The 27,550-nt window shown below is 46.9% G+C and overlaps 1 protein-coding gene across 4 annotated transcripts; it reads left to right on the top strand.

Moving 5' to 3' along the window:
• Slc24a1 (solute carrier family 24 member 1) lies at positions 1-27,550 on the top strand. 4 transcript variants are annotated; one of them, XM_042687727.1, is made up of 10 exons: positions 1-1,884; positions 11,745-11,795; positions 12,934-13,042; positions 17,790-17,873; positions 18,997-19,088; positions 22,072-22,120; positions 22,235-23,007; positions 23,978-24,067; positions 25,337-25,503; positions 27,301-27,550. In XM_042687727.1, exons 1-10 carry the CDS (start codon positions 1-3, stop codon positions 27,548-27,550), a joined length of 3,549 nt encoding a protein of 1,182 aa, XP_042543661.1. The 4 variants fall into 4 exon arrangements, with proteins under 4 accessions (XP_042543661.1, XP_042543662.1, XP_042543663.1 ...); XM_042687728.1 differs by having other exon boundaries at positions 22,072-22,180; positions 22,556-23,007; XM_042687729.1 differs by lacking the exon at positions 11,745-11,795 and having other exon boundaries at positions 22,072-22,180; positions 22,556-23,007.

Raw genomic sequence — 27,550 nt, 5'->3', positions numbered from 1 at the left:
ATGGGGAAGGTGCTCAGGATGGGGGCCCAGGAGAGGCGGTTACTGCGACCCAAGCGGCTTCAATGGAGTCGTTTCCTCTTCCTGTTAGGAATGTTGATCATCGGCTCTACCTATCAGCACCTGAGGAGACCCCGGGGCCTTTCCTCACTGTGCACAGAGGTCTCTTCCCAACAGTCTATAAAATTGGCCAGCCGGGACCTGTCCAGCGATGAGATGGTAGTGAACGATCATCCTCTGAAAGCTAGCTCAGAAATGGAGGGGGAGACACTGGCACCCCAAGCCACAGACACCACTGATGAAGCAGCTCCTAGCAGAACCATGGACAGCCCTCCTAGTACACCCAGAACCACCAACAAGATCACTCCACCAGCACCAAAGAATAATTACAGCCCAACAGCCACACGCACAGAAAGAGCGAGGGAAAACCCCCTACCCACACCTACTGGAGTACTAAATCACAACACCCCAACTTCAAGTGGACAAATGGGAAGCTATGACACCCCAACACCCAAGGGAGAAAGGAAGAGCAGCAGCCCAACACAAGCCAGGGGAAAGGAAAAGAAATACACCCCATCCCCTTCTGGGGAAATGGATACTTACGTACCTTCCATATCCATGGCCACGGAAATAAGCCACGTGACCAGGGCAACAGAGGAAGACAGTGCACCTTGGAGAGCCAATAAGATACTGGAGACCAGCTCTTCCAAGAGAATTCTGCAAGACACCCCTGCAGCCACTCCCAAGCAAATAGTTCCGAGCACCCCAACTCTCCTGACACCTGAGGTGGTAGAAACAAGCACCTTAACTTCTCCAAGGAGTAGCGTGGAAATGAACACCCTGACCAGCTCTGAAAGGCTGGAAGGTAATCACAACCCAGTCAGTTTCTGGAGGGCAATGGGGAAAAACCTCCAGACAACTCCCCAGGGGGCAATCCTGGACCACCCCTCAGCTCTCTCTGAGGGACGAGTGACCCTCAACACCATGACAGGCAACATCCTGGCAAAAATCAAAGCATCTTCTGCTCCCCAGAATACAAGGAGACCCGCACCTGAGACCAGTGTATCCCCTATTAGAACACCCTCAGCCACCACCTGGGAACTGACCAACCACCCTTCCACAGCACCCAGCACCCCAGGAGCCCCCAAAGTCAAAGCAAATCCAACCACTCAAGTCAGTCACTGTGTGTTTGTGGAGCCAGCCCCAGCACTGCCCATCGCCCCCTCCCCAAGCCTCACAACAGCCATGCTCCCAGAAGCGCCTAGCCCCTCGGTGCTGCTGCCCAGTTGGCCTGAGCTTCATCCCAAGGCAGAGTACCCTCCAGATCTGTTTAGCGTGGAGGAGCGGCAACAGGGCTGGGTAGCTCTGCATATCTTTGGCATGATGTACGTGTTTGTAGCCTTGGCTATTGTATGCGACGAATATTTTGTCCCAGCCCTGGGTGTGATCACAGACAAACTCCAGATCTCTGAGGATGTGGCAGGTGCTACGTTCATGGCTGCAGGAGGCTCGGCCCCTGAGCTCTTCACCTCCCTCATTGGCGTCTTCATTTCCCATAGCAACGTGGGCATCGGAACCATTGTGGGCTCGGCTGTGTTCAACATCCTCTTTGTCATTGGCACCTGTGCCCTGTTCTCCCGAGAGATCCTCAACCTCACCTGGTGGCCCTTATTCCGTGATGTGTCCTTCTACATCCTGGATCTCTCCATGCTCATCATCTTCTTCTTGGACAGCCTCATTGCCTGGTGGGAGAGCCTGCTGCTGCTGCTGGCCTATGCCCTCTATGTGTTCACAATGAAGTGGAACAAGCAGATTGAGCTCTGGGTGAAAGAGCAGCTCAGCAGGAGGCCCGTGGCCAAGGTCATGGCTTTGGGGGACTTCAGCAAGGTAAGGAAGGCTGGCGCAGGGTTCTCTAGAGCCTTTGGAGTAAAAGAATGGAGAAAGGGGAGGAGCCAGAGACCAAAGGGGAAGTCAGGCATTTGTGGCTTCTCCTGTATCTCAGCTACTCAGGAGGCTGAGATCTAAGAATCGAAGTGCCAAGCCAGCCCAGGCAGGGAAGTCTGTGAGACTCTTATTTCCAACTGACCAGCAAAAAAGACCGAAGTGGAGTGGTGGCTCCAGGGATAGAGCAGTAATCTTGAGCACAATAGCTCAGGTACAGAACTCAAGCCCTCAGTTCAAGCCCCAGGACCTGAACAAAAACAAACAACAACAACAAAGACCAAAGGGGCTGGGAAGGTGGCTTAGTGGTAGAGCGCTTGCCTAGCATGCATGAAGTCCTCAGTTTGATTCCTCACTACCACATACACAGAAAAAGCCAGAACTGGTGTGGTGGCTCAAGTGGTGGAGCGCTAGCCTTGAGCAAAAAGAAGCTCAGGGACAGTGCCCAGGCCCCAGGACTAACAAAAAAAAGACCAAAATGCAGAAATGGGGTGAGATGGGCACTCAAGTTTCCTTGCAATTTATTAGACACATTACAAGAGTGCAGACACTGGCAGATAGCCTGCTGGGGCATTTATAAGTATGACCTTGGGTTAACCTCTAACCATCTTATAAAATGGTTTTTATGATGATCCTCATGCTTAGGAGAAGACATTGGAGCCTAAAGAGAAGCTTAGGGACATGGCTCAAACGGTGGGGTACCTGAGTTCAAACATTAATACCTAACAACAACAACCACCACCTCAACATTTGTTCAAGGTCATACAGCAAGTAGTCTACTTTATACCTCAACCCAGCTTGGCCCAATCGAGTCTTGGAAATATTTCACTGGGGGCTTCGGAGAATGTCCAAGGAGATTCTAGACAGAAAAAAACCCAACAACTCTTCTGTGTGCATGGGTTTCAAATTTCAGAGCAACACGCTTGTTTTAATTTAATCCTATTTGTTCAAATTCTCTGTGTGTGTGTGTTTTGGCTTGGATGGGGGTTGGAGAGGAGGAGAGCTTTTTAATTTTTGTGTTTTTTTTTTTTTTTTTTAAAGAATAAAGAAGCACTTACCCACTGAAAAGCCAGCCCTGGGGACAGAGCTCTCTCTTTGTATTAATTTGATGCCAGGACCAGGAATACTGGGGCTTCCTGGTCCAGAATTTCCCTCTTAAGGGACCTGGCCTGCTAAATTCATTGGCTGATTGAATCATCTGGAGGCTAAAATGAAATCAAGAACATGACCTCTGAAAAATCTATCCCCAAGTGTTTTTTTTTTTTCCTTTGGAAGTAAAGGTCCCCTAGAAATAGAGATCCCAGTTCTCTTCTTCTAAAGGGTGAATTTGGGCCCAGGCTGCTTCAGAGTGCCTGTTGCAGGTCTCAGAGAGGCTGCTCATGGGGTAAAGTTTTGCGTGCAAAGAGTACAAGGACTTAGCTAGTTAATCCAGAGCAATTTTGATGAGTGGGCAGGATGGAGGAAAAAACAAAACAAAACAAATCTCAGCACCATGTCTGGGAGGGGAACGAGATTAAGTCTACTCTCTTGAGCAATTTTGAAATCATGTGATATTCTGTCAGAGCAGAGAACCCAGGGCAAAAACACTTGGGCTCTAGTCTGATTCGACTTGTAATTCACTGTGTGATGACAGACAGGTCCCTTCCTCCCTCTTGAGGGAAAAATGACAGCGTCCAACTCCAGAAGTGGTGCTATGGCTCAAGTGGTAGAGCGCTGGCCTTGAGCACAGAGGGGCTCAGGAACAGAGCCCAGGCCCTGAGTTCAAGCCCCAGGAATGGCAAAGAGAAAAAAAAAATCTCATGGACTTTCCTGCCTGGGCTAACTTTGAACCAAGATCCTCAGATCTCAGCCTCCTGAGTAGCTAGGCTGACAGATGCCAGCTGTAGATGGCCCAGAAAGGAGAAAAATTCTGCCCAGGGTCATGAAGCCAGCTGAACCCTGCCTCCCAGTCTCCACTCAGCTCTGGGAAGCCACAAGCTTAAAATAGAAAGGGCACCCAGCGTGTTGCATAGTATAAGAGAAGGAAACAGGAGTCCCTCTCCCAGTGAAGTTCCCAGAGAGTGGAGTTGAGGAAGCCCTGATCTCTCCTCTGAGAAAAAAACATCATGGTATGGATCAGTCTAACAATGTCCCAAATGTCCCTGACTTGCCTGCTTCTTCACAGTAAATCTCCTTTTATTTAAACTCTACAAATTCTGAATTTTCGGTTTCATCAAGACCTAGACAATTAAAGTGATTTACTTAGCAAATGAAATACAGTAAATGATTTCAAAACAGATTTCTTTTCTTTTCTTTTCTTTCTTTTTTTTTTTTTTTTTTTTTTTTGGTTAGTCATGGGGCTTGAACTCAGGGCCTTGGCACTGTCCCTGAGCTCTTTTGCTCAAGGCTAGTGCTTACCACTTTGAGCCACAGCACTACTTCCAGTTTTCTGGTGGTTTACTGGAGATAAGAGGCTTACAGACTTTCCTGCCTGGGCTGGCTTTGAACTGCAGTCCTCAGATCTCAGCCTCCTGAGTAGGTAGGATTACAGGCATGAGCCACCAGCAGCACCCAGCCTCAAAAACAGAATTTTAAAACTGCTCCAGAGGCTCTTCAAAGCTTCTAGTAGCAGCTCTGTTTTTATCTATGTGTTGAAACAGATCCAGTTTGATTTTGAGTTGACATTCTCCTGCCCAAACCACATGGAGACTCTCAGCAGAGAGGGTACATTTTCTAACTGAGGGACTTCTAGCTGAAGGGCTTCATGTTACGGTTTATTCTGCTCTGAGTGTCTAGAATCAAAGTAAAGTTTTGTATTTTGGGGGGAGTGAAAGGGATTATAATCAGAATATTCTTGACTACTGCTAGAAAAATAAAATGACTACTGATTATAATGTTATACTATATATACCATATTTAGTATATATTTATAGTATATAGTATGCACACATGTACACACATACATATGAATACACACATGGATTACACACAAATGTATTTATATATGTATTATACATGCATATGTGCATGTATGTGGTTTAATACACATATACAAATTCATATGTATATATAATCTAAATACATACATGTATAGATATTACATATGTATAATTTAAATACACACATATACACATATACACAAATATATGCATATACATGTATATATATATAAAACTTTAGAATGTCTATTTTTATATTGTCTGGAAAAAATTCAAAGATAAAAATATGTAACTGGCTGGGCGTCAGTGGCTCATGCCTGTAATCCTAGCTATTCAAGAGGCTGAGATCTGAGGATCGAAGTTCAAAGCCAGCCCAGGCAGGAAAGTCTATGAGACTCTTATCTCCAATTAACCACCAGAAAGCCAGAAGTGGCACTGTGGCTCAAGTAGTAGAGCACTAGCCTTGGCTGAAAAGCTAAGGGACAATGCGTAGGCCCAGAGTTCAAGCCTCAAGACCTACCAAAACAAAAACAAAAATGCATAACCTAATATTGTTAAATGGACATATATTGGTGTGAAGGTGTCTCTCATTTTGGCAGTACTGGGATTTGAAATCAGGGCCTGGTGCTTGCTAGGCAGGTACTCTACCATTTGAGTATAGTCTTTTTGTGTTAGTTAATTTTTGAGATAGGGTCTCACTTTATTGCTCTGCCAGCCTGGACTGTGATTCGATCTGAGCTTCCTCAAGCTTCTGGGACATAACACATGGCCTAGTCATTGTACTTCTTCTGTATCTGAGATAGCAGGCATGTACTAATGCATCCAGTCATTGAGTCTTGTGGATTTTTTTTTTCCAAACTGACCTCAGACTCTCCCTAATCTCTGCCTTCCAAGTAGCTAGGATTACAAGTTTGAGCCATTGTACTCAGCTTGAGGCTTTTGGAGGTCTTGATAAGGAAGTGGTAAATGTTTGTAACAACACAATTGAAATTTTATACATGATTTTGAAGCCCTTGTTGTATTTGTACCAGCACAAGACAACAGATCTTTGATGTGCTTTGACCATGTATAATCACAGAAAGTCAACAGGGAAGCCAATGAGGGCTAGACTGGTTGAAAAGCCTGACTGATATTTGAAGAATGATGAGTCCTTCTTCATAAATACATGGATTTAGGAGATCAGCCAGGAAGGACTAGCTATCCGCAGAAAGGCAGAGCCATGCAACACTCACAGAAAAATCTCTGCCTTCCAAGTAGCTAGGATTACAAGTTTGAGCCATTGTACTCAGCTTGAGGCTTTTGGAGGTCTTGATAAGGAAGTGGTAAATGTTTGTAACAACACAATTGAAATTTTATACATGATTTTGAAGCCCTTGTTGTATTTGTACCAGCACAAGACAACAGATCTTTGATGTGCTTTGACCATGTATAATCACAGAAAGTCAACAGGGAAGCCAATGAGGGCTAGACTGGTTGAAAAGCCTGACTGATATTTGAAGAATGATGAGTCCTTCTTCATAAATACATGGATTTAGGAGATCAGCCAGGAAGGACTAGCTATCCACAGAAAGGCAGAGCCATGCAACACTCAGAAAAACGAGTTCAAGGAAGGGTAATGGGCCTTGTCTGAACCCTTTTGGAACCAACCCCCCTACCCAAAAATTCTGCCCCCAAGAATAGCTCAGAATGTAAAATTCAGGGGGAATATCTACTATTCTTTCCTGGGACTTGTTTTCTTCCTGGCAGTTTTTTATTTTAATTAGCCCGGTGCTGGTGGCTCATACCTGTAATCCTAGCTACTCAGGAGACTGATATCTGAGGATCATGGTTCAAAGCCAGCCCGGGCAGGAAAGTCTGTGAGACTCTTCTCTCCAATTAACCACCAAAAAGCCAAAGTAGAGCTGTGGCTCAAGTGGTAGATTGCTATCCTAGTGCTCAGGGACAGAGCCCAGGCCCTGAGTTCAAATCCCAGGACCTACACCACACACAGACACACACACACACACACACACACACACACACACACACACACACACACACGCATGCACACACGCATGCACGCAAATTACCAACAAGACTCCAAGCAGACAAACCTGATTTCTCCATAGGAACTGGTCCTCTTGTTTGTTGTCAGGGTTGGTATTTCTCCTAAGGGCTTCTATCAGTGATCATATGGTAAGCTGCCAGCTGTAGACACAGGTTGGTGATCTGTGGGCAATCTCAGACCCCAAGGGATCTGCCGTTCTCTGAGAGAGCTATTCTAGCTGGGGCTTCTTCCTTCAACTCCTTTAGTAGTGTTTACCTTCCTACGGCTTTAGCCACCTGAGTAAGCTAGACTAAAACATCGCCAGAATTCACAATTCTAGATCACTCTTCCTAGGGCTGCGGTGTAGCTCTGTGCTACAGCGCTTATTTAGCATGTGTGAAGCTGAGCGTTATAATCGCGTCTCCTTGTATGATTATGTTTCTTCGGACGACTTGTGGGAGATTTCATCTACTAGTGTGTGCTCACCCGTGACAGAATAAGTGTACAAGTGACAGAACAAATGTACAAGGAACAGATAGTTATAGGAAAACCCAAATATCTGATCAAGTAGTCTGACAGCTTGTTTCCACAGACACGTATATGCTTATCACTGAGGTTTTACAGACATTTGTACAATGCAGCAATAGCTTCTCCTACTACAAATACTGAGATTAAATACAAAATTAGATTATTCGCATTCTATTTTAAAAAAACAGCAAATCTGGATGCTCTGCTACCTAAATTAGTTGGAATTTAGAAGCAACAAATGACTTCAATTTTTTTATTTTTGTTCTGGTCCTGGGGCTTAAACTCAGGGCCAAGGTACTGTCCCCGAGCTTTTGTGCTCAAGGCCAGTACTCTACCACTTGAGTCACAGCTCCATTGCTTTGAACCAGAATCATCAGATCTCAGCCTCCTGAGTAGCTAAGATTACAGGTATGAGCCACTGCTGCTCAGCTGCTTTTGCTAAGTGTGAGGAGGATGGAAAAGAGCAGGGGAGGATGGCGTGTTGTGAGGGGAATGTAGGATCGTGTTGGTGATGAGAGCAGATTCAGAAAGCACTTTCTTGTCAGATTTGCTGAATGGGTCCCTGGGCCACTCAAGTGTTTATGTGCTGTTTATGTGCAGCTGCCTGAAATGCCAATGATTTGAAATGGAGCTGCTAGGGAATGAAGACTCAATACTACTTCCTTCATTATGTTTAGGAAAATAGGACTTCGTAGAATGAGAAAAGATTAAAACAAAACAAAACAAAACAAACAACACATCTTCCCACATAAGCCACAGAGCTAAGCAATCTGGAAGATTCTGTCACTGTCTTGGTTGAGTGTAGTAGTAATTCTAGCCTTGTCTATTTGATGGTGTTAGTAGTCCTGAATAAGAAAGTGGTTATACAGGGCGCTGGTGGCTCATGTCAGTAATCTTAGCTACTTGGGAGGTTGAGATCTGAGAATCATGGTTGGAAGCCAGCCTGGTCAGGAAAGTCCATGAGAGTCTTACTCCAATTAACCATCAAAAATATGGAAGTGGAGCTGTGACTCAAGTGGTAGTACACCAGCCTTGAACAAAAAAGCTCAAGGACAGTGCTCAGGCCCTGAGTTTAAATCCTGAAATCAGCACACACACACACACACACACACACACACACACACACACACACACACACACACACACACACACACACACACACACACACACACACACACACACACACACACACACACACACACAGCAAAAAAGAGAAGAAAAAGTAAAAGTAAAGGGAGGTAAAAGACTTTTGTGCTAGAAGAACATAGAAAAAGTTAGCCATGAGCATTGAACCAACCTCAGAGAAATATTTTGGCTGAAAGGCACAAAATATTTGGCTGAAAGGCACAAAAATCATTGCTCACCATGGAGTCTCGGGCCTCATCAGCCAACTCCAAGGATAGCCCAGACCCTTAAACTTTGTGGATGAGGGTTGAACTGAAAAAACGGGGTGATGGTTCAGACAGTGGAAGTTCATGTATACAGCTTCCTTTATCCCAGTAAACTTAATAGGTACGTCTTGAGAGAATTCAGGAGATTGGTTAAAATGCATCATTATTTCTGTTGTTATATGCAACATACATGCTCAACATTTAAATCTTCCCTACTTTCCAGAACTTAACTCAGATTCTGTCCAAGGCAGGATGTCTTCCTGACCCATTTATCTACTCATTGCATATCACAAGCCACTTTTGTTGTTGTTGTTGATTGTAGGGCATGAACTCAGGGCCTCTGTGCTATCCCTGAGCTTTTTTGCTCAAGGCTACTGCTCTACCACTCTGTGTCACAGCACCACTTCTGGTTTTCTGGAGGTTTATTGGAGATAAGAGTTTCATGGCGGGCTGGGAAGGTGGCTCAGTGGTAGAGTGCTTGCCTTGCATGCATGAGGCCCTGGGTTCGATTCCTCAGCACCACATAAGCAGGGAAAAAAAGCCGGAAGTGGTGCTGTGGCTCAAGTGGTAGAGTGCTAGCCTTGAGCTGAAGAGCTGAGGGACAGCGCCCAGGCCCAGAGTTCAGGCCCCATGACTGGACCCAAAAAAAATAAATAAATAAAAACAAAGAGTTTCATGGCCTTTCCTACCCCGGCTGGCTTTGAACTGTGATCCTCAGATCTCAGCCTCCTGAGTAGCTAGGATTACAGGCCTGAGCCACTGGCATCCAGGCCCACAGTTTATTTTTGTCTTGTGTCCAGAGTTGGTTTTTTTTTTTTTGGTCGGTTGTGGGGCCTGAACTCTGGGCCTGGGCACTGTCCCTCAGCTCTTCAACCCAAGGCTAGTGCCCTACCATTGAGCCACAGCGCCCACTTCCAGCTTTTTCTGCTTATGTGGTACTTAGGAATCAAACCCAGGGCCTCATGCATGCAAGACAAGCACTCTACCACTGAGCCACCTTCCCAGCTCCGTGTCTTGTGTCTATGTTACATTTGTCTCCATTTCTTTCTGGACATAGAATCCATATCTTAAACATATTTTATCCTTAAAGCTATCAGCATGGCATTTTCAGTAAATAGGAACTGGAAGAATGACAGGTAGGTAGAAGGTCCTAGATCAGGCATTATTTTCTCTATTTTCTGAGTTGGACAGAGAAGAGAGTATAGTTAAGTCCACCTCAGGTTGAGGCAATGGAGGTGAGGTGAGGAAAGGAATAGGAAAGTCTAGATCACAAGGTCACCATTAGTGATCCTGATGCCTCCAGATGGTCTTGGAAGCCACTTGGGAATATCTACTCATCTAGCTCACCCTTCTGGAGCACCTACTCTGTGTGTAAAAGACATTATGCCACAAGTGAGGGGAAAAGAGATCGTAAGTTTGCTGCATGATTAAACACACACAGACACACACACACACACACACACACACAGACACACACACACACACACACACACACACACACACATCAAATCAACCAAAATAGTGGGGTCTAGCTGAAGTAGACAAATAGCATATGGTTTAAGTGGCTGGAATGCAAAATGGCAGGCTAGCAGTCCAGATGGTAAGTGCTATGGGCCTTATGCCTCTTCTTCCCTTACGCAGGGTTGGCCTGCTTCCGCCTGTGTCCCATAGCTCTCCCAACAGCCCAGCCAGCCCCGATCCGATCACATAGCCAGCGTGGAGCATTGCAAAGGTGCCCACTGTTGCCATCCGGGGTTTTGAGAAGAATCACAGTCAGTGGAGTGAGGGGGTGGGGGTGAAGGGGGACATTTGGGGAAACTTTCTACAGGAATTCACCCAGAAGTTTCTGGGGGGGGGGGGGGGGGAATGGATAGGACTGGGTAAGTAGAAAGGAATAGAGAGGTCTTTTATTTTTTTTCCATCATGAGCCCTGAACTCTGGGTCTGGGTGCTGTCCCTTAGCTTTTCAGCTCAAGGCTAGCGCTCCAGCACTTGAGCCACAGCACCACTTTTTCTGCTTATGTGGTGCTGAGGAATCGAACCCAGGGCCTCATGCATGCAAGGCAAGCACTCTACCACTGAGCCACCTTCCCAGCTCTAGAGAGGTCTTTTTAGTGGTAGAAAATTGATGGAAGAGGGAGGAAGAGTTGGAATAGATTAAATGTATTTGGAGGAAAATTCAAGGGTATTCATTTGTTTAAGAAATATTTACCGAATCCTTGCAAAATACAATAAAAGACAAGAATAGGGCCAGGGGCTGGTGGCTCATACTTATAATTCTAGCTATTTAGGAGGCTGAGATTTGAGGACTATGGTTCAAAGCCAGCCCAGGCAGGAAAATCTGTAAGACTTGCATCTCCAAATAACCACTGAAAAGCCAGAAGTGGAGATGTGGCTGAAGTTGTACAGCACTAGCCTTGAGTTCAAGCACACATGCACACTTGCACATGCACTCACACACACACACACACACACACACACACACACACACACACACAGACACCTATAAAAGCGAATCATACTTAGGTGAAAGATGAAAATGAAGGGGAGACTGAGGCATGAGGAATGAGGTTTTCAGGTGAGTGAAGAGGGCAAACATCAAGTTATCTCTGAAGTTTTCCTAGAGAGAAGTAGGGAGAAAGTAAGGAATGTCTCCCATGGCATTTTTTTTTCTAGTCATTGGGCTTGAACTCTGGGCCTGGGAGCTGTCCCTGAGCTCTTCAGCTCAAGGCGAGCACTCTACCACTTGACCACAGTGCCACTTCTGGTTTTCTGCTGGCTAACTGGGGATAAGAGTCTCATGGACTTTCCTGCCCCAGCTGGCTTTGAACCGTGATCTCAGCCTCCTGAGTAGCTAGGATTACAGGCGTGAGCCACCAGCACCTGGCTGCCCATGGCATTTCTTGACTCCTATCTTCTTTCTTCTTGTGCTTCCTATTTGCAGCCCAGTGATGGAGTGGTGACGGAACAACAGCAGGACAACAAGAAGCTGAAGGTGGGTGCTGTATGGAATCTTCCCAACAGGAATAAGGCAGGGTCTCGGGGTTCAGCTGCACACCCTGGGCATAGTGGCCCAGATTCTGGGGAAAACTGATGATGCTCAGGCCTGGGAAACTCCTGGGAGCTGCCAGGAGGAGCCAGGAAGTAGAGGTTGCCTTGTCAAGGTCTCTCAGCTCTCCCCCTCCCAATACACCTTCTAGGAGGTGTGGATCGGGGAGGCCAGGGTCACAGTTTGCTTTGCCAGTAGTTTGCTGTGTACTGTTGGGTTTTGCATCTGCAAATGACTCCTTGGACTAGAGACACTCAAGTCCTACTTTCTAGCTTCAATGCTGCACGATCGATCCAAACAAAACAAAAATTACTGGAGACATTGACTTTAGAATGCTCCAGAACTCAGAAAAAAATAGAATAGGCAGTGAAGGAATGTGACTCTGAGATTGTGACATTACTGCATCGTTGGCTTATGGGATGTGGAAAGCATGATGAGGAATTTGGAAAGGAGAGGCTAGGTGTGACTCCTCCAACATGCATGGGATTTTCTAGGCCTGTTGTGAAGTACTGGACAGAGCCACTAGATGGCAGGAGAGGTCAGATGGAGAGGGATGGGAGGGAGAATTGGCCTGAAGTGTTGGTTGTGAATCAGTTGATCATTGCGTGTGTTGCTATAACTGTGCATCACATCTGGATACAGTCTAGATGTTTGTGCCGGTGATGATCTCTGAGCGTAGGGGAGAAAAGGAAAACTGGTCTGGGAATCATCAGATCTGAGAGCTAATCTGACCCCATGCTTGATATTAGAGTCAAGCAGATCCTTTGAACTTTTTCCTTTTCTCTAGACGGGGCTCACAGCCTTAGGATGATGATAACACAATCAGTCTATGAACCCGAAAGGGCTGTGCCCACATCCAGTGGTCTCCCTGAGGGCCTTAGGAGGTGTTTCTAGACACGTGTACTTGCTGGAAGGTACAAACTTCAATAAGATGGAGAGCCTCCTGGTCTGAAGTGAAGGCTCCAGTGCTTTCTCCCAGGGTGTCTTTGGGAAGGAGGCAGCTTAGTAAGGCCCTTGTGTGGGTGTGGCTCCTCTGGCTTGGGCAGGGGTCCACTGAGGCGTATATGGCTCTCCCCTTGCTCAGCTCCCGTCCATGCTGATCCGAGGGAGCAGCTCAGCCTCTCTGCACAACAGCATCATCCGCAGCACCATCTTCCACCTCATGATCCACAGCCTGGACCCCCTGGGGGAAGGTAAGCAAGGCCTTTCTCCAGCCCACTGTGCTGCCCTGCCCATTCCTTCCTCCCGCCTCCAGAGAAGACCTGGCACCTGCTTATCTGAGCGCAGCAGGGTAGGGGGTGAGAAGGAAGAGGCAGATCACAGAGAAGAGTGAGGGAATGGAAGTTAGACACTCTGCTGGGTGCTGGTGGCTCACGCCTATAATCCTAGCTACTCAGGAGGCTGAGATCTGAGGATCGAAGTTGGAAGCCAGCCTGGGAAGGAAAGTCTGTGAGATTTTTTTTTTTTTAATTTTTCAATTCATCACCTAAAAAAATCAAAAGTGGAGCTGTGGCTCAAAGTGATAGAGTGCTAGGCTTCAGCACAAAAGTTCAGGGATAGCGCCCAGGCCCTGAGTTCAAGCCCTCTGACCAAAAACACAAAATCAAAAAATTAAAAACAAAACCAAAAAATTAAAAACAAAACAAAAAAAAAACCCCAACAACAACAACAACAAAACCCACCACACTCACAAGAGGGCCAAAGGACTTCTAGATTCCACTGCTTTCCTGCCCCAGTGTCGCAGTTAGGCCACGATTGCTATGATCTCTTGTTCTGGTCTCGGCTGGGATCCAGCCTCAGTGTCCCACTGAGGACTGCAGCTTCTGAGTGTGCCTCTTCTAGGGCCCCACAGTCCCAAAGCTTTGAACGGCATTGCCCTTTGCTCTGAACTCCTAGGAAGTCAGTCAGTCCTACTCCAGCTGGGAAGCTCAAAATCACCTGGGGTGACTGCCATGACCTCTAAGGAGAAAGGCAATGGTGAGAGCCGAGTCTGAAGTGCAGTGGGGTTGAACTTGACAGATGATGACAGTTGAGAGGCTCACCACCCACCTTACCAAATCCTGCCTCCCTACCCTTTGTCTCCCTTTCTAAGAAAGGCCCTCCTTGGGTGCCTCTTAGACTCTCCTTGAGCTCCTCCTCCTCTGGGGAGCTGGTTCAGAAGGGAATTCAAATAGTAGGAGGCCATTTGCCTTTGAGAAAATGCCAAGTCCTCATTGTGCAATTAGGCAGTAGGGCAAGAGACTAAACTGAATCTGATGTAACAGAATGAGGCGCTGAGCCCCAGGGAGTACCCTGATGGGTTTTTCTGGTTCAGGGACACATTTTGGGGGCTTAGATATTCCTCAGGTGCCGGGCGCTGGTGTCTCATGCTTGTAATCCTTGCTATTCAGGAGCTAAGATCTGAGGATCTCAGTTCAGAGCCAGCGTGGACAGGGAAGTCCATGAGAGTCTTATGTGTAATAGACCACCAGAAAACTGGAAGTGAAGTTATGGCTCAAAGTGGTAAAGCACTAGTCTTGAGCAAAAGCAGGTCAGGGACAGCACTCAGGTTCCAAGTTCAAGTCAAAGGACACACACACACACACACACACACACACACACACACACACACACACACACACACACACACACACACCCCTTAGGCCCAACGTTTCTCCTTTAGATTCAATACTAGGTTTCAGGTGTTGAAAATAATGATACTGATTGTACAATGACAAAAGCAGTATCAAAGATGGGTCTCAGTTTTTCCTTAGAAATGCTTTAAGGGAGCTTCAGCAGACATGCTTAGAGAGGAACGTGTTGGCTGGAGAAAAACAGCGCCTCTGATGAGGGCTGGGCCCAGGGAAGGAAGGAATCACTGACTAACCAGTCCTTGATGATAATGACCTTCTCCTGCCCAGGACCGCAGGGCTCCCTGCCCAGGCCATTTCTGTGACCACAGCTGTCAGCTGGCCTACTTGTCTTAACAGGATTATATGATGTTCAGGCCAGGCTGAGGTCAGAGGAGATTGACACTAAGGAGATGATCCAGCCCCGATCATAGAGAGGGGGTGTAAGGAAAACAGTGCCATGGAAGCCAATGACATCACTCCTGGCAAGGGCAGGATGCCAGGCAAACTGTGGGTGTGGCAGATCAGGGCACATCTGATGCGCTCTGGAATGCAGTCCGCTCAGAGATCCCAGCTTGGTCCAAAGGGGGCTGGGACCCTGCAGACCTTTATTCCCAGGACTCTCTGGGCATTTGTTTGTTTCCCTAGGCTACTTCCAGATATCCATCCAGATGTTTCCATCCTCTGAATATGTTCCAACTCTCTCCACAATGCTGATGAGTAGGAGAGACATTTCCTGTGGCCTGAAATCTCTTCTCCCTCTCTGTGAAGAAGCTTTTCCTATCCAGGATCAGGCATATCGTGTGTGTGTGTGTGTGTGTGTGTGTGTGTGTGTGTGTGTGTGTGTGTGTGTGTGTGTGTGTGTGTGTGTGTGTGCTGGTCCTGGGTCCTGAGCTTTCTGTGCTCAAGGTTAGTGCTCTACCACTTGAGCCACCGCTCCACTTCCGGCTTTTGGGTATTTGATTGGAGCTAAGAGTCTTATAGACTTTCTGCATAGGCTGGCTTTGAACCTCGATCCTCAGCTCTTAGCTTCCTGAGTAGCTAGGATGACAGGCATGAACCTCTGGCACCCAGAGGGCCCCGCATCTCTTGGTGATCTCACTCAGATGTGGGAGAGAGCAGGAGTGGGGGGCACCTTGAAGCTCACCTTCTTTCCCTGGTGGCACAGGAAATAAGAAGTCAGGGTATATGATGAGGGATGTGAGACAAAGAAAGATTTGTTTTTTCCTCCCCCTTCCCTCCAGCCAACAGTGAGCAGGTGTTCAGGGAAGCTTGCCTTCCACAGCAGCTACACACTGCTCAATGGATGGCCTGGGGTCCTTGATCAATGCTAAGGGGGCACTGGGGTTGCCTGGATGAAGGAGACAGTGGTATGCCAGCTTCCTGACACCTCCGGGAAGATGTGCTTTGGCATCAGGAACACCTTGGGGGACTACACGTGTCCCAGTAGTGGTTCATCCACTTATAAGAGAGCAAGAGAGACTGATGCAGGGGGAAATTCCACACCTTTTTATTCTGTTGGTTGTGGGGCTTGAACTCTGTGCCTGGACCCTGTCCCTGAGCTCTTCAGCTCAAGGTGAGTGCTCTACCATGTGAGCCACACCACCACTTCTAGTTTTCTGGTGATTTATTGGAGATAAAATTCTCCCAGACTTTCCTGCCTGGGCTGGCTTTGAACCATGATCCTCAGATCTCAGCCTCCTGAGAAGCTAGGATTACAAGTATGAGCCAGCAGTGCCCGGCTTCCATACATGTTTGATTTCCTGCCTATCCTGGATACAGAAAGAGGCCTTAATCTTCCCAACTTTCCAGACCACAAGTCCTCAGTTTCCTCAAAGACTGTGGTATGGACAGATGACCAGATCCCCTGTAATTAACATTCTCTGCAGAGCTGTTTCCTGAGTAAGACCACTGTTCATGACTACCTGTCAAGTCACTATCATTTGTCATGTAATGGCAAAATATCATATGACAACACTACCATTGCTATGGTGATTTCTAGGTCCCAGGCATTTTTTTATGCACAGCCATGTGTAAATTTATATAATCTGTTGATCACTCTGGAAGGTGTTTTTGTTTTGTTTTGTTTTGCTCAAGGCTGGTGCTCTACCACTCGAGCCACACCTCCAGTTTTGTCTTTTAGCTGGTTAATAGGAGTTAAGAATCAGATTTGTATGCCCAGGCTGGCTTCAAACCATGATCCTCAGATCTCAGCCTCCTGAGTAGTTAGGATTACAGGCATGAGCCACTAGTGCTCGGCTCTGGAAGGTTTTATGGATGAATTGTTTCACTCAGCTGAATCCATGACTGTAATGGAAGTAGTAGCATGCTAAGTAAAAGTACCGATGAGGCTTTGAAGCAATGAAGCACTTGGACTTTGTCTCATGGACCCTCAGGATGTGCAGTGACTGTTGCTTTTGTAGAAAGATGACACTAAAGCTTAGAGAGGCAGCATGGACTTCTCAAATGATCTGTTACCTGCAGGGCACAGCCAGCCTGATGTCCTGAGGCCCCATCTGGTTGTTCATTGGCACCTTTGCTTTTCCCTCCCCTTCCCAGGCTGCACCGCTCCCTCCTCCCTCTCTTGCCTAGAAATCATACTTCATGTTTCCTGGCACAGTCACAGTAGAAGATAGGTGCCTTCTGTGTTTTTTCTAGAAATCAGAGCAGCCATTTGGTTCATGATGCTCTGTGGGACTCCAGCCAAGCATATGCACTGGGACCTGGAGAGAGGCCCTGGCTGGATACAGGTGTCTGGGATCAAAAGGGTTGTGACCAAGAGCTTTGCTCTCCTTCCCACCTGGGAGGGAAGGCTCGGGAAGACAGCCACCAGACCCCCTGGAGCAGCATGCACAAAATGATGCTGCCCTGACTTCTAGTTCATACACAGAAAGTGAGTTGCAAACATCATTGCAGATCATCTAGTCCTAGGGTGGCCAAAAATCGATCTGTCATCATTTCTCCATTCCCTGCCCATAGCAGACATCACCAATCAATCCTGGTAGGTTTGGATCAGATTCCTGAATCTAAGACTCAAACAGCCATCACCTGAATTTATGAAGGAACAAATCCTATTTGTTGTTCCTGAGGTCAAACAAGTCATTGTACCAGAGAGGAAAGAGGCCTTGGGAAGGAAAATGACTTGCCAAGCTCATCGTCAGTGACAGAGTAGGGACCTAGATACCATGAAGATGCCTAGTACGATCAGAACCAGACGTCACACACAGGCCAGCCTTTCCCTCCACTTCTGCTGCTCTGGTTGTCACTGCAAGGGCATGGCAGGGAGGATGCAGTCATCTCAGATGAGATGTATTTCCTTTCTCATTCGCAGCCCGAGCCTCCAAGGACAAGCAGGAGAGCTTGAACCAGGAGGCCAGAGCCCAGCCCCAGGCCAAGGCAGAATGCAAACCAGAAGGTGAGAGAATGGCCACGCTAGTCAGTTCTCTTCTGCCATCTCCCATCGTAGCCAGCACAGGCCAGAAACTGGGGCACATGTTTTGGCTCTGAATCAGTCCGATGAGTTAAGATTGTTCTGTAGGCTGCTTCATTTTAGCCTCTTGCTTCAAGGATGCTTTTGGTGTGTGTGCTGGTCCCAGGCCTTGGACTCAGGGCCTGGGTACTGTCCCTGAACTTTTTGTACTCAAGGCTACCACTTGAGCCACAGCTCCATGTCTGGCTTTTGGGTAGTTAATTGGAGATAAGAGCTGCATAGCTTTTCATACCCAGGCTGACTTTGAACCACAATCCTCAGTTCTCAGCTAGGATTACAGGTTTGAGCCACCAGTGCCCAACGTAGGATGCTCTTTTGGATATGGCTGCCGGCTGTGAGCTGTCTCTATGGTTTCCGCAGCCTCCTCCTTAGATGAGGAAGGCAAGGAGAGGCCAGCAGGTTGTTCAGCAATCACTTGGTTTTGCTTGCTGAATTGCATCCCAAATGAGACTCTTTTAGTGATGCTTCTTCATGTTGCTTCTGCACAAGGATAGTGTGGCCAGGTAAAGCCATCAGATGTGTGGTGACACACAAGTCCAGTAGCTAGGACTAGGGAAGTGGGGCAGCTAGTTCTTTACAGGCTCTGCACACCAGGACTTCCTAATCCATTCAGTAAATCCCAGGGGAAGGCAGACACGCAGCAATTCTTCTTGTTCCATAAACAAGGAAAACTGAGGTTCACAGAGATCAAGTGACTTACCTGAAGCCATACTCAAGATCCTTTCCAAAGAAGCAGACCCTGAGTGCTGGGAAGTGAGTCTGATCCCTGCTCCAGTTCACCAACTGTTTGCAGCATCCTTGGCCATCATGGTCAGGAGATGTCCGTGGATACAGGGGAGCAAAGATGGCCACTTCCCGACTATCCTATCAGGGAACAGGACAAGAACAGGTCACAAACTATCATCTTGCTTTTCCTACTGACAAGAAATTTCCCAAACAGGCCTTTAGCCACCCAGTAGCCCTGTAGCCACCCACATCCCCTGTCTCTGCCAGCTGCTCTTAGAGCCCACTCCACTCTTCTGACCTAACCCATGTTTGTCCTTTAAAGAGGAGGAGCCAGCCGAGCTCCCTGCCGTCAAGGTCATTCCAGCCCCTGCTCCAGACGTCAAGGGAGATCAGGAGGAAGATCCTGACAGTCAGGTAGGCTCCCAGCCTCTGCACAGCTGGAGGGACTTAGAAGGCCCAGGGAAGGATTTTCTATCGGCCTCAAGTCCTGTTTTTAGAACTTTAGGAATGAAACTAAATCTGATTTAGTTTTATTCCTCTGGAGAGAGCCTTCACCTCTCTCTGGAATCCCCCTGAACCAATGCCAACCTCCCGGGGCCAGGATATTTACCTGACATCTCAATGTGACAGATGGTATGAAATCACCTTGTGAACCGCCACATGCCATAGTCATTGGTTGTCAGGAACTCAGGGATGGTGAGACGAAGCTAGTCCTGAGCTTGAAGTGTGGTGGGATGGCTACTGAGCCAAGTTCTTAGAACCTTCTAGACTCCTGATTGCTGCTGCAGTGGCCAGGAGCCTGCCTCAATCCCAGGGTCTTCTGATCTCCACACAGCACTACCTTCACAGGCTCTTGTCCTACTGTGCTCTGGTCAAACCAAACTCCTTGTCTCCCAAGCTTTTCTACCTCCAGGCCTTGCTTACGTGATTTCCTCTCCCTAGAACACCTTCACCTCCATCTTTAGATACTCAGCACCTGCTCCAGGCCTGGTGTAAATGCCTCCTTTGCCACAAAGCTTCACTGATGCACCAATTAAAGCTGTATCTAACCGAGGCTGAATGGCACACAGTAAATAAGTATTCGATTTGCAAGGTTCAACTCCATTCTTTTGTTTTCCTAGTTGATACCCAGCAGCTTTCAGTCCTCTCTCTCCCACAGTCCAGCATCATGAGAGTTTTTCAGGGTATCCCAAATGTCCTGAGTAGGCCCATAATGGCCAGCCCAAGCTAAGATGGAGTCAGAACAGAGGTATCTGGAATCACAGTGTGGGACGGGGCACAGCGTGCTGTCACAGGAGCCAGATCTAATCAGAGGCATCTGTGATTTCTCACTGTCCTTCCCCCAACACACACACAGTGATGCAGCCTCCATCACTGGCCTTGTTTGTTTATTTGTACGTACCCCTAAACCACCACGGCAGTCCTCTAGAATACAGAGGATCAATTAGTGACTGGTAACTAGTCTAAAAAGAATCTATTCAGCTGGAGATCAGGGATCCAGACTGGATCTGGGGAAAACCAGGGGCCCTGACTGAAACAAGAAAGAAGAGAACCATCCATTCTGTTGGGGTTATTGGTGGAGGAAAGTCCTCAGAGAAGAGGGTGCAGGTGGTCATGGGAAGTCTCTTACCCAGATAGTTGTGATTTAAATGAATTCTCATCTCCTCCAGGCAGGGGTCAAGGAATCAGGAATGATTTCAGAATGGAGTCTTTCTTACCCTTCACACCCAATTCAAAGCACAGGTTCATCAGAGGGCTGCAAAAACTTAAAAACCAGCCTTCCTCCCCCGCCTGTGAATTAAATCAGAATGTCTGGGGTGGGTCCTTGGGCATCAATGGTTTTAAAAGCCTCCAGGTAGTTTTAGTATGTATTGAGTATCGCTGAACATCCTTTGGGGGTTGTCAGTTACTATGACATTCCTTACAGATGACGTTTTCTCCACAGCACACAGCCCAGCTCACTCACTACTCAAGGGATAGTGGGACCAGCATGTTATAGGTTAGCTGAGAGCAAATCTGAAGACCCTCACAATCAATGGCTTTTAGTGTGGAGGAGACAGCCCTGAGGTTCCCAGTCACTGGTTGGCAGATGAACTCATTAGGAGCACTTGTAAGCACACTCAGTACTGCTGACTGGCTCCCAGTCCCAGAGATCCAAACTCAATGGGTACATGTAGAGACAGGAAATTGGAAGTGCTTTTTATGTGTGTGCCTCTCCTGGGACTTTAACTCAGGGCCTGGGCGCTGTACCTGAGCTTTTGTGCTCAACCCTCACACTTTTGCCACTTTGAGCCACAGCACCATTTCTGGCTTTTTGGTAGTTAACTGGAGATAAGAGTCTCATGGGCTTTCCTGACCAGGCTGACTCTGGACTATGATCCTCAGGTCTCAGCCTCCTGAGTAACTAGGATTATAGGTGTGAGCCACTGATGCCTGGAGGAAATTGCTACTTCTAATAAGTTCCCCAGGGCTATCGATTTGGGGATCCAGAGGTCTCATTCAGTTCTAGCTTTTGTAAAGCAGGATGACATGGCAGTTAAGAGGCTGAGAATTGGACTATACATACTGAAGCCCCAACTTTATAATTTAAAAACAATGGACCATGGCAAATGATTCAACTTCTTTTTACTCTCGTTTCTCCATCTATAAGGCGGGTACAACACTAGCCCTATCATGCTAGCTCTATAATGAACTGAGTTACGAAATATAATAAATGTTATTATTATTAAGCCACTCACCATGATGCCTGGCACATAAAAATGTACAATAAATAGGTATCATCATCACAATTTTACACATGTAATATAACAACTTAAGAGTTTTAGTAGGTTCAGCAAGATGTTGTGATCACCAAAGGAGATGGTGCTATTCATTCATGACTATGTTCCATAGGCAACATGAATGGAAGCCTACTGTCTTAGAAAGGGAAGTGAGAGTCTTGTGTATGTTCTGTGGTTAGTTAAGGATGTCCCTGAGGGTTATAGTTATTTAGAATGAGTTCATCAAGACATAGTCTCTAGAATGGCAGAAGGACCTTGGGATCATTAACCAGAGGAGAGCTGTCCTGTGGAAGAATAATTATATGTGTTCTGTGTGGTCTCAAAGAATGAAGAGATACATGAAGGATAGAGGAGCTTTGATACAAAAATGGACTTTACACCACACAGAGCTGTCAAAGATGGCAGAAACAGGTGGTGAGAGGTTCCCCACCCCTGAAAAGGACCCAATTAAAGCCGAACAATGAGCTAGTTTTCTCCCTGGAATGTTTGTGTTTTGATAACACTCATAGAACAGCAACCCCCCCCAAAAAAAAAACCCACAACAAAAAAGGGAAAAATTGGGAAGGGAAATGAGCAGAACAGTTACCACACATTCATCTGTTGACTTTGGATTGCAGGAAGGTGTGCCTGGAGCAGACAGCAAAAGAGAAGTGACAGGTGAAGAGGGTGGAACTCCTGGTGAAGGTGAAACTGAAGAGAAAAGCGGAGGTGAAACTCAACCAGAAGAGGAATCTGAAGCAGGAGCAGATGACCCTGAAGGGGAAACTGAGGCAGGAGGAGATGAACCTGAAGGGGAAGCTGAGGCAGGAGGAGATGAACCTGAAGGGGAAGCTGAGGCAAAAGGAAAAGGAGATGAAAATGAAGGGGAAACTGAGGCAGGAGGAGATGAACCTGAAGGGGAAGCTGAGGCAAAAGGAAAAGGAGATGAAAATGAAGGGGAAACTGAGGCAGAAGATGCCCATCATGGGGAAATGGAGGCAGGAGGAGATGAGCATGAAGGGGAGACTGAGGCAAGAGGAGATGAACACAAAGGGGAAGCTGAGGCAGGAGAGAAAGGAGACGAACATGACGGGGAAACTGAAGAAGGAAAGGGAGGTGAACACGAAGGGGAAACTGAGGCAGGAGGGAAAGGAGACGAACATGAAGGGGAAAGTGAGGCAGGAGTAAAAGATGAACACGAAGGGGGAAGTGAAGCAGAAGGAAAAGCAGATGAACATGAAGGAGAAATCCAAGCAGGGGACGGTGAAATACAAAGTGAAGAAGGGGAAACTGAACTCCAGGGAACTGATGCCGGGGATCAAGGTGAAGCGACCAGCGGGGAGGAGAAGGGTGCAGATGGTGAAGGGGGAAGCGATGGAGGGGAGAGTGAAGAAGAGGAGGAGGAAGATGAAGAGGACGATGAAGAGGAGGAAGAGGAGGAGGAAGAGGAGGAGAGAGATGAGGAGCCTCTGTCCCTGGAATGGCCTGCCACCAGGCAGAAGCAAGCCATTTACCTCTTCCTCCTGCCCATTGTGTTCCCACTGTGGCTGACAATACCTGATGTCCGCAGGGAGGTGAGTGGATACAGGTGTTCCTCCCGCTTCCTTTCCCAGGGAAAGAGGTTGTGGGGATCTAGGTACCCTGGGCCCATAACTAAAGGGACAGGGTAGGGACACTCACCTTGGCACAGGGCTCTCTGAGGATGAGGACCCTGGCCAGGATACATCCTGGTGTGAGCCAGTCCCTCCTGGCTTCCTACCATAGTTTTTGTTTTTATTTTGAGAATGATATCACTATACCCTTTCCATACTTCACAGGGGTATTCTGAACCCCCAGGGTGGTAAGGGGATCTCCCATTACCAAGCCTAATTCTTCTTCTTCTTCCTCTTCTTCTGCTTCTGCTTCCCCTTTTCCTTCTCCTTCTTTATAATCCATAATGGGGCTTGAAGTCAGGGCTAGGCACTGTCCCCAAGCTTCTTTACTCAAGGCTAGCACTCTACCACTTTGAGCCATAGCTCCACTTCCAGTTTTCTGGCGGTTCATTGGAAATAGGACTCTCATGGACTTTCTTGCCTGGGCTGGCTTTGAACTGTAATCCTCAGCTCTCAGCCTCCTGAGCAGCTAGGATTACAGGCATAAGCCATCAGCGCCTGGCTAAGCCCAGTGATTCTTTTATAGAACAACTCTTCTCTGGTTAAAGATACCAAGGTCTCTACCATTCTGAGGGTCTGAATGATGCATTCCATTCAAAGAAGTCAGTACTTTGTCTCTGGGTTCAGAGAAGTGGGGGGGGGGGGAGAGAGGTTCAGGGAGGGGTTTACAAAAGCCAAGCACCCTTATGAATCTGGTTCTAGCTCGCTTCTGTATGGTGACTGCAGAATGCCCTGCTGGCCAGGCTCTTACACCCCATACTTACCCATCTATCTCCTTTGCTCACTGGACAGGGCACTTCAGCTCCATGCATATGTAGGGATCCTCCATCAGAGGGCCCAGGGTCAGTAGCCTTTGCAACTTATTCCTTTTCCTTTCCATCTTTCCCAACAGGAATCCAGGAAGTTTTTTGTTATCACCTTCCTGGGATCCATCATTTGGATAGCCATGTTCTCATACCTCATGGTGTGGTGGGCTCACCAGGTGAGTGGTCAGCAAGAACTCAATCTGGCATCAGCTGCAGTTCCAGTACAAGGCAGTGTAAAAGCTCAAATGGACCTGTGCTTTCCCTGTTGTTCAGGAAGGCTTCACGAACCAGTGGCTCATGCCTTATAATCCTAGCTACTCAGGAAGCTGAGTTCTGAGGCTCCCAGTTTGGAGTCAATTTCATTTGTTTTTTGGGTCTGTGGTTTCAAGGAATTGAACCCAGGGCCTCAGGCATGCTAGGCAAGCATTCTACCACGAAGCCACATTCCCAGCCATGATACTCTTATCTCCACTTAACCACCAAAAAGCCAGAAATGGAGCTGTGGCTTAAGTGGTAGAGCACTAGCCTTGAGAACGAAAGCTCAGGGACAGTGCTTAGACATATCCAAGCTCCAGGACTGGCACGAGCGTGCGTGCACACACACACCTACACACACATACAAACACACACACACACACACACACACACACACACAACACACGTAATTTTTAGTAGTGTCAGCATTGTGTTTTTAAAGTGTGGCTTTTGTCTGACATGGTATTCACTCTGTAGCATGATCCAGAAGGTTCCTCGTGTGCTGGCTGTAACTACTCTGGATCTGAGCATGCATGGCTTTTCAGTTCTGCCTGGACTAGCATTTCACACACAGCTGAAATTGTAAACCTTTTGCTCTCATTGTGCTGAGTAGGGTCTGTGCAGTATTGTTTGTATTTCTATCTGTAGCCTCTTAGCTCCTGGCACACAGCAGGGGTCATTTTCTCAAAGTGGAAATGTTGACATAAACACTTTTTTTTTCCCCACTGACTCTGGGGCTTGAACTCAGGGACTGGCCACTGTTCCTGAGCTTATTTGCTCAAGGCGAGCACTCTACCACTTGAGTCACAGCTCTACTTCTGGTTTTCTGGAGGCTAATTACAGGTAAGAGTCTTACAGACTTTCCTGCCTGGGCTGGCTTTGAACCACGATCCTCAGATCTCAGCCTCCTGAGTAGCTAGCATTATAGGTGTGAGCCACCAATGCTAGGCTATGTACACATCTTGTGAGGGGCAGTTCTTTGAAGATGGTGTAGTAGGAATGATCAGGACAGAGAACTGCATGTTTTCCCAAAGCCTGGAGCATCTCTGTGGCCATCCCTCTCTCTCAGTTGGCCAAGCTCCACAGAAAGTACACTATTTGCACATGGTAGTGTGTGGCTGGTGCTACCCAGTGTCAGGTTTTTCATCTCCTTTTGCTATAGTGTTTCATTAACTGTTCCTGTTTACTAGGTTGGTGAAACCATAGGTATTTCTGAAGAGATTATGGGTTTGACAATCCTAGCAGCAGGCACATCGATTCCTGACCTCATCACAAGTGTGATCGTTGCTCGGAAAGGCCTGGGAGACATGGCTGTGTCAAGCTCGGTGGGCAGTAACATATTTGACATCACTGTGGGGTGAGTGGCAATTGGTTCTGTCCTCCTTTTTTCTCTCCGTCCTTGAAATCCAATTCTAGCCTTGCTTACTAATTTTCTTCTTCACTCACTATATATGCAAAAAGGGACATTTATATTGGTGTGTGTGTGTGTGTGTGTGTGTGTGTGTATACTGGTCCTGGGGTTTGAACTCAAGGCCTGGGTGCTGTCTCTGAGGTTTTGTGCTCTACCACTTGAGCCACAGCTCCATTTCCAGCTTAGAGATAAGCATATCATAGACTTTCCTGCTTGGACTGCCTTTGAACCATGATTCTCAGATCTCAACTGCCTGAGTAGTTGAGGATTATAGGCATGAGCCACCAAGGCCTTGCTATATTGTTGCTGTCTATAAAGCTAGCAAAGTATATCCCCTTCCTTCATCAGAGCCAAGTGGCACAGCAGAATTAAGATACTGACTCAAGAATAAGGATGCTGTCTCAAATGTAGCTGGACTGGAATTTACAGATGAACTCGAAGTGCATTCCATGCCATCCCCCAATATAGTTCAATACACGGTGGAAGGCACGGGAGGGCAAGAAAGAGTCATTTCACTTTTTTTGATTGTTTTCTGGTGCTGGGGAATGAAAGGCAGGGATGTGTGCACATTAAATGCTTTCCCTGAGCTACATCCTGAGGCCCTATTTTTTTTTATATTTAAGTAGGTGTATAAAGGAGTTGCCATTTAACAAAGCATGTTATGAATACAATCCTAGTTACTCAGGAGGCCCTATTTTTGATACTCCAGTTCTTTTATATTTGGGTTCAGAGGCTCTGAACAGCATTTGGGGTGAGCAAAAGGCTACCTCAGCTCCATTTCCAGCTTTTTGGTATTTAACAATGGGTTACAGCCTGTTCCAATCTGCAGGACATAAATGTATCATACACTTGCCTGATCAGGCTGGCTTTGAACCAGGATACTCAGATCTCAGCCTCCTAAGTAGCTAGGATTACAGGCCCCAGCTACCAATATTTAGCTATATTGTTGCTTCCTGTCACCACCTCTCCCTGAACTCTCAGCCTTGTCAGAGCAGAGCACTTGGGCCACATTCATTTCTTCCAGGACATCCTGGATTTGGTTCTTTTACCCTGAATTAATTTGTGGATGTGTATAATGGATTAGAGTGGCAGATGGTGGTAAAAAGGAAACTGAGAGCCCTAATCACTAAAGAATTTAAATATATTGTATCTTTTTTTTTTGGTGGGTTGTGGGGCTTGAACTCTGGGCTTGGGCGCTCTCCTTGCGCTCTTCAGCTCAAGATGAGCGCTCTACCGCTTGAGCCATAGTGCCACTTCCGGTTTTCTAGTGGTTTATTGGAGATAAGAGTCTCACGGACTTTCCTGCCAGGGCTGGCTTTGAACTGCGATCCTCAGATCTCAGCTTCCTGAGTAGCTAGGATTACATGTGTGAGCCACAGGCACCGGCTTACATTGTTTCTTAAGACAGGCCTTAATCCTAAAAATTTAAATGTAAGCGTCATATCTGGATTGATTTGGGTTAGTGACAAAAACGGCATTAGGCATGCAGTGAAAATACAAATCTCAAACTAACAGTACTTGTTTTAATCTAGGCTCTGCCAAAGATTAGTCTCTGGGCTAATAATTTCATTTCCCCCCAATCTTTTATTTTCTCATATGTAAATGGGCCTACCAGTTTTTTTTTTTCCTACTTTATAGTTTATGTGTGTAAAAATGTAAGTGCTTTTTAAGCAGAAAATACTAATTAAGCATGTGAGGTTATTATAAGCATTATAAATATTCATAGTTTCCTTAATCTTGCAGCTTGCCTGTTCCCTGGCTGCTTTTCTCTCTTATCAATGGATTACAGCCTGTTCCAGTCAGCAGCAATGGCCTGTTCTGTGCAATTGTCTTGCTGTTTCTCATGCTCCTGTTTGTGATATCTTCAATTGCATCATGCAAGTGGAGAATGAACAAGATCCTGGGCTTCACCATGTTCCTTCTTTATTTTATATTCCTGATCATCAGCGTGCTGCTGGAAGACCGAATCATATCCTGTCCTGTATCTGTCTGA

This window comes from Dipodomys spectabilis, unplaced genomic scaffold (assembly GCF_019054845.1).
Source record: "Dipodomys spectabilis isolate Male_0828 unplaced genomic scaffold, ASM1905484v1 ptg000108l, whole genome shotgun sequence".
Classification (NCBI taxonomy): Eukaryota; Metazoa; Chordata; class Mammalia; order Rodentia; family Heteromyidae; genus Dipodomys; species Dipodomys spectabilis.
This window is presented reverse-complemented; position numbering and strand designations above follow the sequence as displayed.

Bases quoted from the DNA above. Each gene is read 5' to 3' on its own strand.
- Slc24a1 (XM_042687727.1), top strand. From the start codon at position 1: ATGGGGAAGGTGCTCAGGATGGGGGCCCAGGAGAGGCGGTTACTGCGA. The intron at 22,121-22,234 runs GTGGAACTCCTG...AGGCAGGAGGAG, and splicing joins AGAAGTGACAGGTGAAGAGG to ATGAACCTGAAGGGGAAGCT. The intron at 25,504-27,300 runs GTGAGTGGCAAT...TTAATCTTGCAG, and splicing joins ATATTTGACATCACTGTGGG to CTTGCCTGTTCCCTGGCTGC.